Source organism: Protopterus annectens, chromosome 1.part0, assembly GCF_019279795.1.
Source record: "Protopterus annectens isolate FY-2018-M chromosome 1.part0, PAN1.0, whole genome shotgun sequence".
NCBI classification, from domain to species: Eukaryota; Metazoa; Chordata; order Ceratodontiformes; family Protopteridae; genus Protopterus; species Protopterus annectens.
The window spans coordinates 798,620,893-798,632,959 of NC_056725.1; the positions used below are offsets into that span (position 1 = coordinate 798,620,893).

The following is a 12,067-nucleotide window of genomic DNA, read 5'->3' on the forward strand; positions in this document are numbered from 1 at the left end:
GGGATGTACTTATTTTATGTGGGAGTCTATTTCACAGCAGTGGTATCCTCTGAGAGATATAACTGTCCCTCCAAACTGTTCTGTTAATGTTGTACAAGAGGTTTAGATCCCTAGAACAATTATTTCTGATTTTATTTGACTTGCTAATGTGCAGTAAATCCATCAGTATTGGTTCAGAGGATATGTTACAAGCCAGACACAGGCCATCTCTTAGTAGTCTGTAGGACATCAAGTATAGTGACAGGCCTTTGAGTCGATCAATCTAAAACACGTTGTTTAGGACTTGTATCCTTTTAGTAAGGATGCTCCATGGGTGTTACAGTTGTTGCATGTGTCTAGACAGATACATACAAAAGGGGGGCATTATTTTCAATGATTGGCCTAGTAAAGGCTGAGTAAAGGGGGAGACAATGACATTCCTAGATCTAGACACAATCCCTTTCTTTATAAACTGTGCAGTATAGAAGAATTTTTTACAACAATAAACAGATGTTCCATATAAGTTCCCAAATCCCAAACAACTGGGTCAGCTCTCAGGGGTATATTGCTAATGTTGTAATTCCCTGGAATAGATGACTGAATAATTGCAATTGACCAGAAAACAAATCAGAGTAAGGCCATTGCAGCAAGGGATCTCTTGCTCTGAGGTGAAGTATTCTTGAATATGGATATATTATGTCCACATATCATGGCATGGGTAAAGCTAACTTTGTGAAGGATTGTGATCTTTTTCCCCAACAGAAAAACAGCCTACCTTGAAAACTGAGCTAATCACTTTTTTCTATCAATTCACTTTTCAAGGAACTTGTCTTGCAAAAACAATAATATGGAGAGCCTGGCCAAAATAACGCTTGTGCATTAGAGCAACGGTGCTTCTTATGATAATACAGTTTGCCATATATTGCAAACAGACACTTGCAGATGCCCTGAGTTTTATCTTCTGTTTTATTTCCTTTGTCTCATACAAGTTTAAAAGCTATCTGCTGTCCTGATTTCGTAGTAATATGTTCCAGACTTCTTACCACACAATTTACAAAACAATAATTACATAAATCTAGTCTAGATTTAGTTCCATTTATCTAAATACTGTGTAATTCTGAACAAGTCATTTAACCAGACTATGCTTCTGGAACACCTCTGAAAAGAGGCCTTTGTGTAGTGGGTTTATCCAGTTAACAAGTTGTTGTGTATTTTGGCTTTTCCCGATTAGGGGTCGCCACAGCAGAACTCCGGTCCGCTAATGATTGGTAGTTGATTTTTACGTGCCGAGTTACCAGCCCTGATGCACAACCTTCAATGAAGGTACGCCCATCCACACATGTCTCCATGCAGAAGATGCTCTAGCTGAGAATCGAACCGGACAGCATCTTACTGTGAGGCGACAACGCTACCGCAGCACCACCACCACATATCCAGTTAACAAGTAAATTAACTAAATAAAAAATATGTATATCTGCTACTTCCTCTCCTTCCCATCTTCTTCTTAAATTACTATCATCTCACCCAGCTCTTTGTTATCCAGTGTCTCAATATCATGTCCTCATTTTCTTCAAAATTATCATTCCTTGCATCCATACCTTTCTACATCCCCTGATATTGCAGAACATCTCTGATTTTGCCTCATATTTTTGCCCTACCTCTCATAAAACTTGATTTTCTGGTTAATTACGGAGGATTTCAGTCAGTCAGTAATGTCAGACATTAGTTTCATACTTATTATTCAGAAAATGTACGCTGAAGCAAAACATTTTGTACTATTAACTTATTTATTTATGTATTCATTTATTTCATATTTGTTTACGAGGTTAGTCCAACTGAGTTTACAAACAAACCCATCTTCAGTGGAGACCCAAAGGGAAAAGTCCCAGCAAACATAAGTAAAGTGACAATATACAAATATTAAATAACAATCACAATACAAAATAATTGTAAAAAGAAAAGGCTAGTAACTATTTGCATTGCATTAATAGTAAGCAACCCATTTTCAGTGGAGACCTAAGGGGAAAGAGCCCCAGCAAAAATAAGCAAAGATAAACATACAGGACAAAAACTATTAAAAATAACAATGCAAATATGAAATTAATTATAAAGAGAAAAACAAAAGAAAAAATTAGGAATATTAAGGGTTGTACTGATAGTAGTGGTCCAAAATGTGCTACATATGAGAGTAAACACAAAAAGATAATCGTTGTTCAAAAGGACAATGCATAGACATGCAGAGGAAGTGGGGGGGGGGGATAAATAGTGTGGAAAATGGGAGGGGGAAGAGAAAGGAGGGGGCTATAGTAGTAGAGCTGAGGGTTTCGGAAGTAGTTTAAGCAGAAGTTACTAACAGAAAAAGAGTTAGGAGATGCAACAAACAGGTTATACAGTAGGTCAGACTAAGACTTTGTGTGGTCAAGGCAATGGCATAATTTCAAGTTTAGTAGGTGGGATTTAAGCTCCTTTTTAAAACAGGGAAAGGAAAGGTTGGATCTAATATGGTGAGGGAGTTTGTTCCAATTTAGTCAGACAGTGTTTGTAAAGTAGTTTGCCAACATTCCTTTTGGGTTTATAAACTGAGATAATATGCTGGATTTTAAACTGAATTACAGTAACATTTAAAAACTGTCCCAGAATTTGGGCTTTTGCCCCCCTTTGCTTTGTCCAGAATTATTGAGTAAAGAAATTGAGAGGTGTGGTAGCATCCTCTTCTTAACACATATATCATTCATCCTATCATTTTGAAGGTTTTTTGAGCACTTTCCTCAAAAACATTATTTATATTCTAAATAGTATCCCCATCCCCAGAATTAATAAAGTGTTTAAGATATGACTTCATCAAAGCACTGCAGAATGACGTGTGGCTTTGGTTTATTTAGCATTGCTCAGTCGACCGCACTTTCAAATACTTATCTAAATTAAAGAAACAATTCTCGTTGAATCTCGGTGTGTGGGTGTGTGTGTGTATGGGTTACTCTTACATTATCGAATGTTTTCAAACGTTCGACAATGATACAGCCGAGACCATATCATCGAACATTTGAATGTTCGACAATGTAAACCTAAGAGAAGACGTGAGAAAGAAAAGAACGTGAGTATAGGAAGCCACCTGCACCCTCCACACCCCCGTTACCGAAATATACCAACTCCGAGATCGCACTACATGCGGTAACGGAAAATGACTGGAGATCTCCATACAGTGCAGAACGGGAATATTTCCCGTTACCGCAATGTAGTGCGATCTCAGAGTTGGTATATTTAAGTAGCGGGGGGTGTGAGGGGTGCTGGGTGGTTAACTTTACGTTGTCGAACATTTGAATGTTTAATGATATGGTTTCATTTCAGCCATATGACTGTCGAACATTTGAACGTTCGATAATGTAACGGTAACCCATATATATATATATTTAGCTTGAGAAAAAAAAAATAAGACTGCACTATCATTGAAAGTTGTTTTATCCGTTTATTTTCAGTCAGCACTCGATGAAAATGCGAATGACAGAACTTCAAATCCGTTTAGATACAAAAAAATATACCCAAAAACTTTTGGGCCAAAGCGTACTAACAAACTTGCGAGAAATACATATTTTTATTTAAATCAGACATTGGTGAATGTGCAGCAATACAGCTTAAAAGCCACTCTTTTTAAGAAAAGTCAAACGTTGTTAAACTATGCATATATATACGGTGACCATAACTTTAATTTAACATTTCAATCACTTATGCCGACACCATTTTCATCCCCAGAGTGCTGCAGGTAGAGTTACAACATCGTTTCCCAGCAGACAACGGGAGTAACAGTCATAACGTAGAAGACAAGGCCGGAATGTGCGATCCTAGTGGAGTCTTTTGAAGGTTGTACGTACACGCACACATATCGCTGAATTCCAGAATTAGGGTGTGGTAACTAAATTCCATTTTGGTTGAAGCATTCGTTTAGATGTTGTAGGCATACTGTGACTTGATAAAGACCTAGTTTTTCTAAGTGATGGTCAGAAGAAAATGCACTCTGTAGAGAACAGTAAGTTTTCCTGGCTACACCCTTGTTTGGCTTTCCACCCCCAAACGTATCACCATTCCATTGTACTTTAGTATCACCTTAGCATTCTTATTATTTATGGAAATCGGGCATTATTAAAACTAACGGGATAAAACTTTCACATACCCCTTCATCTGCCCAGTTTTTCACAGACTGTCTAGATTTTCCCCTCATTTTTTTTTATTTTGTATCTCATAAAATGCGTTGTTTTCTAACAAACGAAGGCTGAAATCGTTTATACACGATAAAGCAAAACATGTTGTTCTAGCAACTGTATACACTTTTATAAGAATGATATTTATAAAGTCCGTAGCTGATCTGGGCTGTATTATTTTTGGTTTTGTCCAGATTTCTTGCACCGAGATTGAAATGTTTGCGTCTTATAGAAGCAAAAATATGATGCAGCCGATGTTTTTTAGACTTCAAACTCAGCTGTGAAGGAAAATGAGTTTTGAAACTTCGAAAAAAGCCAGCTTTGTTACGCAGTATTTCCTGTTTGTGGAAGAGGAACTGGGGTGGCTAACCACATGTTAGCAAGTAAGGAAGGGGGTTGTGTTTACGTGAGATATACATTATTATACCTTTCATTTTTCGGGAATATCTAACAGTTACCTTGTACAACTTAACGAAATTAAGGTTTCCTAGTAATAAGTACAGTACTGGACGAAAACGCCCACTCTAACATGCGCAAGCGCGATACATTGTGAGCGCGCATAACTTTCAAAGGAAATGACTCGAGTTGTTTACCAGCTTCAGTAGAAGGGTTAATTGCTTCTTTTCCATATGTGTCCCTTTTCTCGAGGTTGTGTGTTCGTTCCAGTAACTCTTGACGTATATGAGTCAGCATGTAATATTATCGCCCCCCCCCCCCAGAGGAAAATAACATGGGGTTGTGACATGTAAATCATATTAGAGAGGGATAGGGAAAACATTTCTAGCAGTTCTGATCAGTTGTGTTTTATTAAATGTTGCATGCTGCAACCAGTTGCTATTTGACTGCGCCTCTTTCTACCTAGACGATAGCTGGAAATAATTTTAAGTATGTTGAAAACGAACGCTCAATGTGTGACGGAGCAATGTTCCTTGGTATAACAATGTCTTTAAAACGATTTCACTTTAATTATTACACATATACAGTATTCATTTTTCATGCGTTACCTTTTAGGTGAATGTAATAGTCTGAAGAGTGACACTGTTTTCTGTTCTCTCAAAGAAAAAAAAAACTTCATTTGATCCACTGCAACATGCATGCTATGCATTGAGTGGGAAAGTAGAGAAAAAGCTCTCAAATTCTTTGCTCAAGAACTGTTAGCCAAAAATAATGAGTGGAAAAGATCCAAAATCAAATCTAAGTATTGCTGTAATCCCATTAGAAAATTAATAGGAAACCTGTTTTGAATCAGTACACACTTTCTGAAAAGTAAGAACCGTGAATCTTTCTTTGTTGACTGAGTGCAGCCCCCCCCCCCCCTCCCCCCGACGAAACAAAAGTCAGGGTCAGTGGAGAGCTATGGGGAAGGACTATTTTGAGACCCCCCCCTAAAAAACTGTTAACTGCAGCAGTACGAACATGTATAAAGCGACGGCAACAAGGGTCTTCTATAATAGTGCATCTTACTTTTACAAGTAAAAATTACATCTTGTTTGATTTCCGTATAAACTGAGACTTTTTTCTGTAAGATATGCACATTTTGAACTATAAAGTTTGTTGGAAATACGTTTGTGAACATTTCTTCTAAAGACGCAAATACAAGTAAAATGATGTTGGGAGGTTTAGTAAAAGTCCTCTGCTTTGCACTAAAAAGGTGCTCATTTAGACGTACTTGCAGCATCCTTGGTTTGTCAACTTTTCAACAATAAAAGAGAAATTCCAGTGATGGGTAGATGCCTTCATGGACACACAAAGGGGTGTCAAACAAAGGGGTGTCAAACGTGACTGTTTTTCAGATGACAGCACTATAGTAGTCATTCTCCGTAAGAACTGCAAATGAAACACAGACAAGCCCTGCAATGTCCTTTATTATAGAAATGTGAAGCGCCCAGGATTACAGACTGAAACTTTGTAATCACGTGAGGTCACTGAATTCAGAGGGGTGGGGCTTTGGGCTCGTTTTCAGCCGAGCTTGTGCAGTTTGCGTCACTTAGCTTCACCCCCGCCCTAGAGTAGGCGGGTTTTATATTGGCTTCCATAAATACGAGTGTGGCATGCAGCTAGTAATTGCTCAGACAACCTTTTTGACGAATATTATTTATTAAAGCTGCAGTTATTTATTATTTTTACTTTTTTTCTCGGTATTTTTTTTATCTTTCTCCAATTAACGATCATACGAGCCAGAATGCTTGGGATGGAGGAACTTGTGAGGGTAAGTGAAACTTTGAATTTAACTAGATGTAATTAAAGAGTTTTACTGTAAGTCTAGTAACAAGACACACCAACTGGATAAGATATATTTGAAGTAGATTTTTAAATTGAGTAACGACCTTTAAGTTTGGGGAGAGGAGAATTGGCATTCTATCTTTTTTGATGCTTTCGAGGGGAATTTGTCCATTTGTGATTTAATCGGGTTTTGTCACTCACACAGTGCACTTCTATTCTAGAGGTTCACTTTTCCTGGTGCCTCACGTTGACTGGGATGTGCCCCCTCATTTTCTGTTACAGCTGATGATATATATTTGGACTTCCTTTTAGGCACATTTGCTGCCATTATTTAAGCAGTGGTCGTGTAGAAGAGTGAGGGAAAGAATGTGCATGTCCCATGTCTTTACATAGAAAGAACTCGGATTTATTAATGCAAGCAACATTTTAAACAATATAGACTATTCAAATTCTAAAGCGGTATCTTTTAAACAGAACGAGTTGTGTTTCTATTGACTGAGGTGTTTGAGACTTGTCTCGGTTGGCATCTGGTAGTCTTATTTTTGGATACGAATGGTTTGGCAGCTGGACCTTTTTATTTCTTTGTACTGAGCTGTAACAAATGTTTTGAGATTGCTTGACTATGAATTGGCAATCGCCAGCGTTTTATGACTTAAACTTACTGTGGATGACTTTACAGCCCTCACACTAACTTAACGTCTCCGTTTTACCGAACAGATCATTAGCATTTCGTTATATGTCAAACACTGTGGGAATGTGGTTCAGAACGCTTTTGACTTGAAATTTGGGAAGGGTGTCTGCCTCTGGTTAACTTTTAGCGACACTTGTCTGTCGTATCTTATTTCTAGAAACGATTTCGAACAGCAGTCTATGGTTTAGTTGGTTATGCACACACACACCCTCCCTTATCATGGGTTGTTTATTCGCTGTTAGAAAATAGAACTGTCTGAGGTCCCCCTCCTAGGAACTGTGAAGTTACGCTTGACTGTGTCCTCTGCCCCCCACCCCCAGATTTAGAGGCAGTTCAGTTATGTGAGATATTTTTAGCGACATCTATAATATTGACAAGGATTGTGAGTCCTATAAATAAACTTCCTGCAGTAAGACCATTCTACGGTTAACGGCTAAAAGTTCTGGGCTACATTACGTTGGTAACGGAATTGTATTATAAAAATCTAGTACTCTACATCCTAATGCAGTTACTGGAATTGTAGTATAAAAATCCAGTACTCTACATCCTAATGCAGTTACTTTTTTGCTATGATAAACAAAAAGGACACGGGTGAGTGTGTGTGCTGTGTTAGATTCATTGTAGTTTTCATCTGATTATGTAACGATATACGCATGCGTAGGTGACATTTTACTTCAAGAGTTTTGACTGGAAGGCCGTAGACCTAAGCTGACAGTTATGCTGTCTGGCTACTGTTTTGGGGAAATATAAGCTAAGCCTAACTCTGTGAAGAAACTTGACCCAAATATCCAGCAACGTGTTTGTTGTTGTCGGTATTTTTGTCATGTAGGGATACATTTTGGTCCTACTTAGACTGTTTATAATTTTACAGAAGGTTTCTAATGGTGGGTTGTATCCCTGTTAAGGGAAGTAGTTGTTTTGGGGGTGGGGGACAAACTGGGAGAGAAACTTACTGAAGAGTGAAAGATATGCTTAAGACATTGACAAACTCGTTAAAAGGTTTACTGACATTACTCAATCTGCATTTTTTTTCTGTTTTTGCTTACTTTGCAGCAGTTTTGCAGTATGGATGTACAGGAAAAAACATGGCCACCGGTCAACTCATCTTGGAAGCCCTCCAAGGACAGTGACATATTTGAGACATCACGTATCAGTGTTGGTGGCAGCAGCAACAAAGAATATTCCTCTTTCTTTAATAATCTGGCAAATGTCTGGAGCTCAAATGACGACTCCGTGACCGACCCTGTGCAGAAGAACATACTGCAGCTTAGTGATCGCTCCAAAAGCGTTTCTGAGGCACTCCTGACATCAAGAGAAGTAACTCTGGTACCGCCACCACCCGGATTTGGACCACTCAAGAAGCAGCAACTGACCAACAGCGTCCAACAGCAGCAGCAGCATCCGAGCAGGTACAAAACAGAGCTGTGTCGCACTTTTAAAGAGTTTTCTTGTTGCAAATATGGAGCGAAGTGTCAGTTTGCGCATGGGATACATGAACTTCGCACTCCTCAGCGACATCCAAAGTACAAGACTGAAATTTGCAAGAAATTCTATCTTCAGGGTGAGTGTCCTTATGGATCCCGCTGTAATTTTATCCATCCAACTGAAGCGGAGTTTTGGACCAAGCCCCGCTCTCTGCGCCACAGTGTCAGTTATGCAGGCATGTCCAACCGTTTCCGCAGTTCTCCCCCGCTGCCAGATGTGCCCGAGACCACTACCGGCATCTTCACTCGTGCACATTCTGTTTCTCCACCACCAGTCCGCTCAGTTGTACCTGAAGACCTTTTCTGTAGCGACCGATCTTTTCAACGTCTGTCAAGTGAATTTCGCGGTAGACTTGGCTCAGAGCCTCAGCCGCGGCTAAACAGTGAGGAATGCTGCTGCTCTTGTCGTTGTTTAAAGACTGGCATTCCTGGAAATAGTGACCACATGCAACGACCACCTCGTCCTTTTGTTTCTGGGGGGTCTCCTTCCAGTTCTTCTGGCTCTTTGCCTGACCTTGATGTGTACAGTAGCTCTGGTAGCCTGAATGAGGACTTTGTGTTCTGGGAGCATAACTTTGGACAGAAATAAACTCTTAGTGATCCCACCCTATATTGTAGCAGGGGGCTTCTAGATGTTGGACATTGCACATAGTGGACTTTTGGGGAAAAGACTATTTATCTGTAAAACACAATTTTTTGCACAGCTCACGAATCAGTTTTCTATTTTTGTAAAATTATTTTTGTATGACCCAGCTCCGTTACTATATTGTGCAACTAACCTCCCTTTAAGCAAACCACATCAGGGAGGATGCATTCCACAGATGGCCTTGAACTGAGTGCATTGTTATTTGGACAACAGTTTACAGACTGTGTAAGGAAGCTTGAAAAGTAGTATGTTACTTGTATTTCTCTCACCAGTTCTTTTGTATGCTGATTATGTGCTGTTCACCCTGATTTGGATGTGATTGTTTAATCAGTGTTTTCCAGGGAGCTGCACCACTATCATATTTGAGCTGGAGGGGAAGGGCACAAAAATGTAAACCCTGAATAGATTGGGCAAACACATTTTTTAGTAATGTTACTGCCCGTTGTATACCCATTTATATGTAAATGTCAGTTAGAAAAGAAATGTTGGGCTATGTGAAATGTTAGGTATCCTAGTTTTACTTGAAAATAGAAAATATGTTTTTAAAGAGAACATATGGTAAGCGTGTGTATATGTATACACCTGTACATGTACATATATACAGTGAAAAGATGTGCAGTCACATACATATGCATGCACATTTACCAGTACCTCACCAGCATGAGAACCTCACATTCTCTTAGGTCACAGTGTAAGCCATGCTTGATCAGCTATCCTACCAGTGCCATGATTGTGTCAGTCATGGTTCTAATAACATATGGGAGAACTGAAAACAGCCACCCCTGTATGACCTACAGGTTCATACATCTCTCCTAGGATGATGGGGCTTGAATGTTTTTTAGTAAACTAAAGTGAAGCTAGGTAGAGGGGGCATTAGACAATAAGGTAAGGGAATTGAATTATTCCAGGCAATAACTATCTCAGAAGTGCCAGACTTGAACAAAACGGGTGTCTTCACATATTAGCACTTTTTGGCGGGTATATAATGGTGCCTTTATTGCACTGCTAAAACAATGCTCTTGAAAAGCTTTGTGCACGCAGTGAGTCCTTTTCTTGGGGTTCTACTCTTTTAAGACTTGTAACCTACCTACTATGTTCATAATGTTTGTGTAATTACAACAGACTGTTGTTGGGTTGCTTTTGCCTTAAAATTGTTGCTGTCATTACTGTGGCTGTCTGGCAACCCGGCAGTCCCATATAAGTATTTACCTCCCTTTGCTGTACTCTTCTTATGCCCTTTAAAGTTGTCAACAGAAAGGAGACAAAGAGGGTGCAGGTTTGTTCATACTTTTAATGGTATAAAACACGAGGGTTAGAAAAGAGTGGTCTAGGGTGGTAAGTTAGCAAGAATGTATTGTGCACACATTGGTAGGGAAAGTGGCTTCTAATGTGCACTGGGTTGGTAGTTAGGATGTGGGGGGCTTTTGCAAACTGCTTGCAGCTACAGTATTGATGCCATTCTGGGGTGGGAGTGTCATTGCTAGATATCTTTATTGCCATACCAGTCATTATTCACACTGGCGCTTCAGTGTAGTTAGCTACTTGGTTACAGCTAGGTTAGGAGGCTGTATGATATGGCGTGGGTATGGTTCTGCTTAGACTGTTGTAGAAAGCTGTATTTTTTTCTAGCACTAGGTATTCCAGCACTACTTCAGAACAGAGGCCTTACCTTTTATCAGTATTTTCATATCTTTTCCTCATGTTTAATGTGATTAATGGAGACCATATGCAAACGTGCCTGTCAGTTAAGCTTTAGAGCCCAGGTTGTCCCTGGGAGAAAAGTCTTCCTTTCTTTGTATGTAGCATTGCAGAGTATGTAAATGAAAGTTAATTATTGTGTTTGCTTTGTATTAGATTTAAGATGTCAGTGTTGTGTTGCAGAAGACATTACTGGTGTATATCGCCAGTTCCTTAGCCTAACATGTTTTTCTGCAGTAGAATGTTAGAGGTGTTTGTGAAATATTTGAATCACAAATTATCAGGGTTTTTTTTTATTTACTGTTCAAATACTACTTTTGATCTCTATGTTAATGCCACATGTGTAGGATATTGAAAAAAGTTTACTTTAAAATTACTATTTATGTAACCTATTTATTCAGAAAACAATTTTATATATTTATCCTAAGTAATATATTTTATCTGTCTGACAATTTGCAATGCATTTTTAATGTAAATGTTAAAATGAAAACTTTTGGATATAATACAGTGAAAATGATATAATAAAATGTCTCAGTTTGGTTTTTCATTTATTTGCTTTTGTTTTATTCTTGCAAGAAAAGCTCGAAAGAAAGAAATGCCTGACCCAGAAACCTTGATCAACTTGCTCAGTGCTGTATTCTTTGAAGAAAGTTAGTAAACAAGAAGTGTGGGTATGCAGCATTTTTGTTGAGGATGACATCACTGAGCTGTCATTTTCTCTGGGTGAAGTTAGTCTAGCTTCCCCTTTGTCATCTTTAATAAAAGGAGTGCCCAAGTCCCATTACATTTTCATAATTTGTTTTACTCCTGTTTTAAGCTCCATGTCATTAATATTAAAATATCTCAAAACTGTTACATGCTAGCATACTGTACTAGCATGCTTTGCAGCTTTCAAAGTCATTTAGGTGGAACTTGCAATCAAGTTTAGAGTTGAAGTTTTGGGAAAGATGTAACGTTCACCCAAACTGAGCTGAAACCCACTATTATGATGACCAAATGTTCTTGTTTCCTTTGTGTGTACGGATCTGGAGTTGATAAGTTGCTAGGACCACAGCTCTCTATTGAAAAGGTAAGTAATTGGCTTGTTACTTAGGCCCCTGTTGTAGAGAAAGTTATGGAGTCCGTGCTAAAGGAAGAGTCTGGGAGGACA

General features: G+C 38.8%; 1 protein-coding gene across 2 annotated transcripts; it reads left to right on the forward strand.

Annotated features, from left to right (window-relative positions):
- Positions 1-6,227: 6,227 nt before the first annotated feature.
- Positions 6,228-11,464, forward strand: LOC122794583 (mRNA decay activator protein ZFP36-like). 2 transcript variants are annotated; one of them, XM_044063105.1, is made up of 2 exons: positions 6,228-6,384; positions 8,143-11,464. In XM_044063105.1, the coding sequence occupies exons 1-2, from the start codon at positions 6,358-6,360 to the stop codon at positions 9,160-9,162; spliced, it is 1,047 nt and encodes a 348-aa protein (XP_043919040.1). In that variant the 5' UTR covers positions 6,228-6,357; the 3' UTR covers positions 9,163-11,464. The 2 variants fall into 2 exon arrangements, with proteins under 2 accessions (XP_043919040.1, XP_043919050.1); XM_044063115.1 differs by having other exon boundaries at positions 6,238-6,384; positions 8,146-11,464.
- The last annotated feature ends 603 nt before the right edge of the window (positions 11,465-12,067 follow it).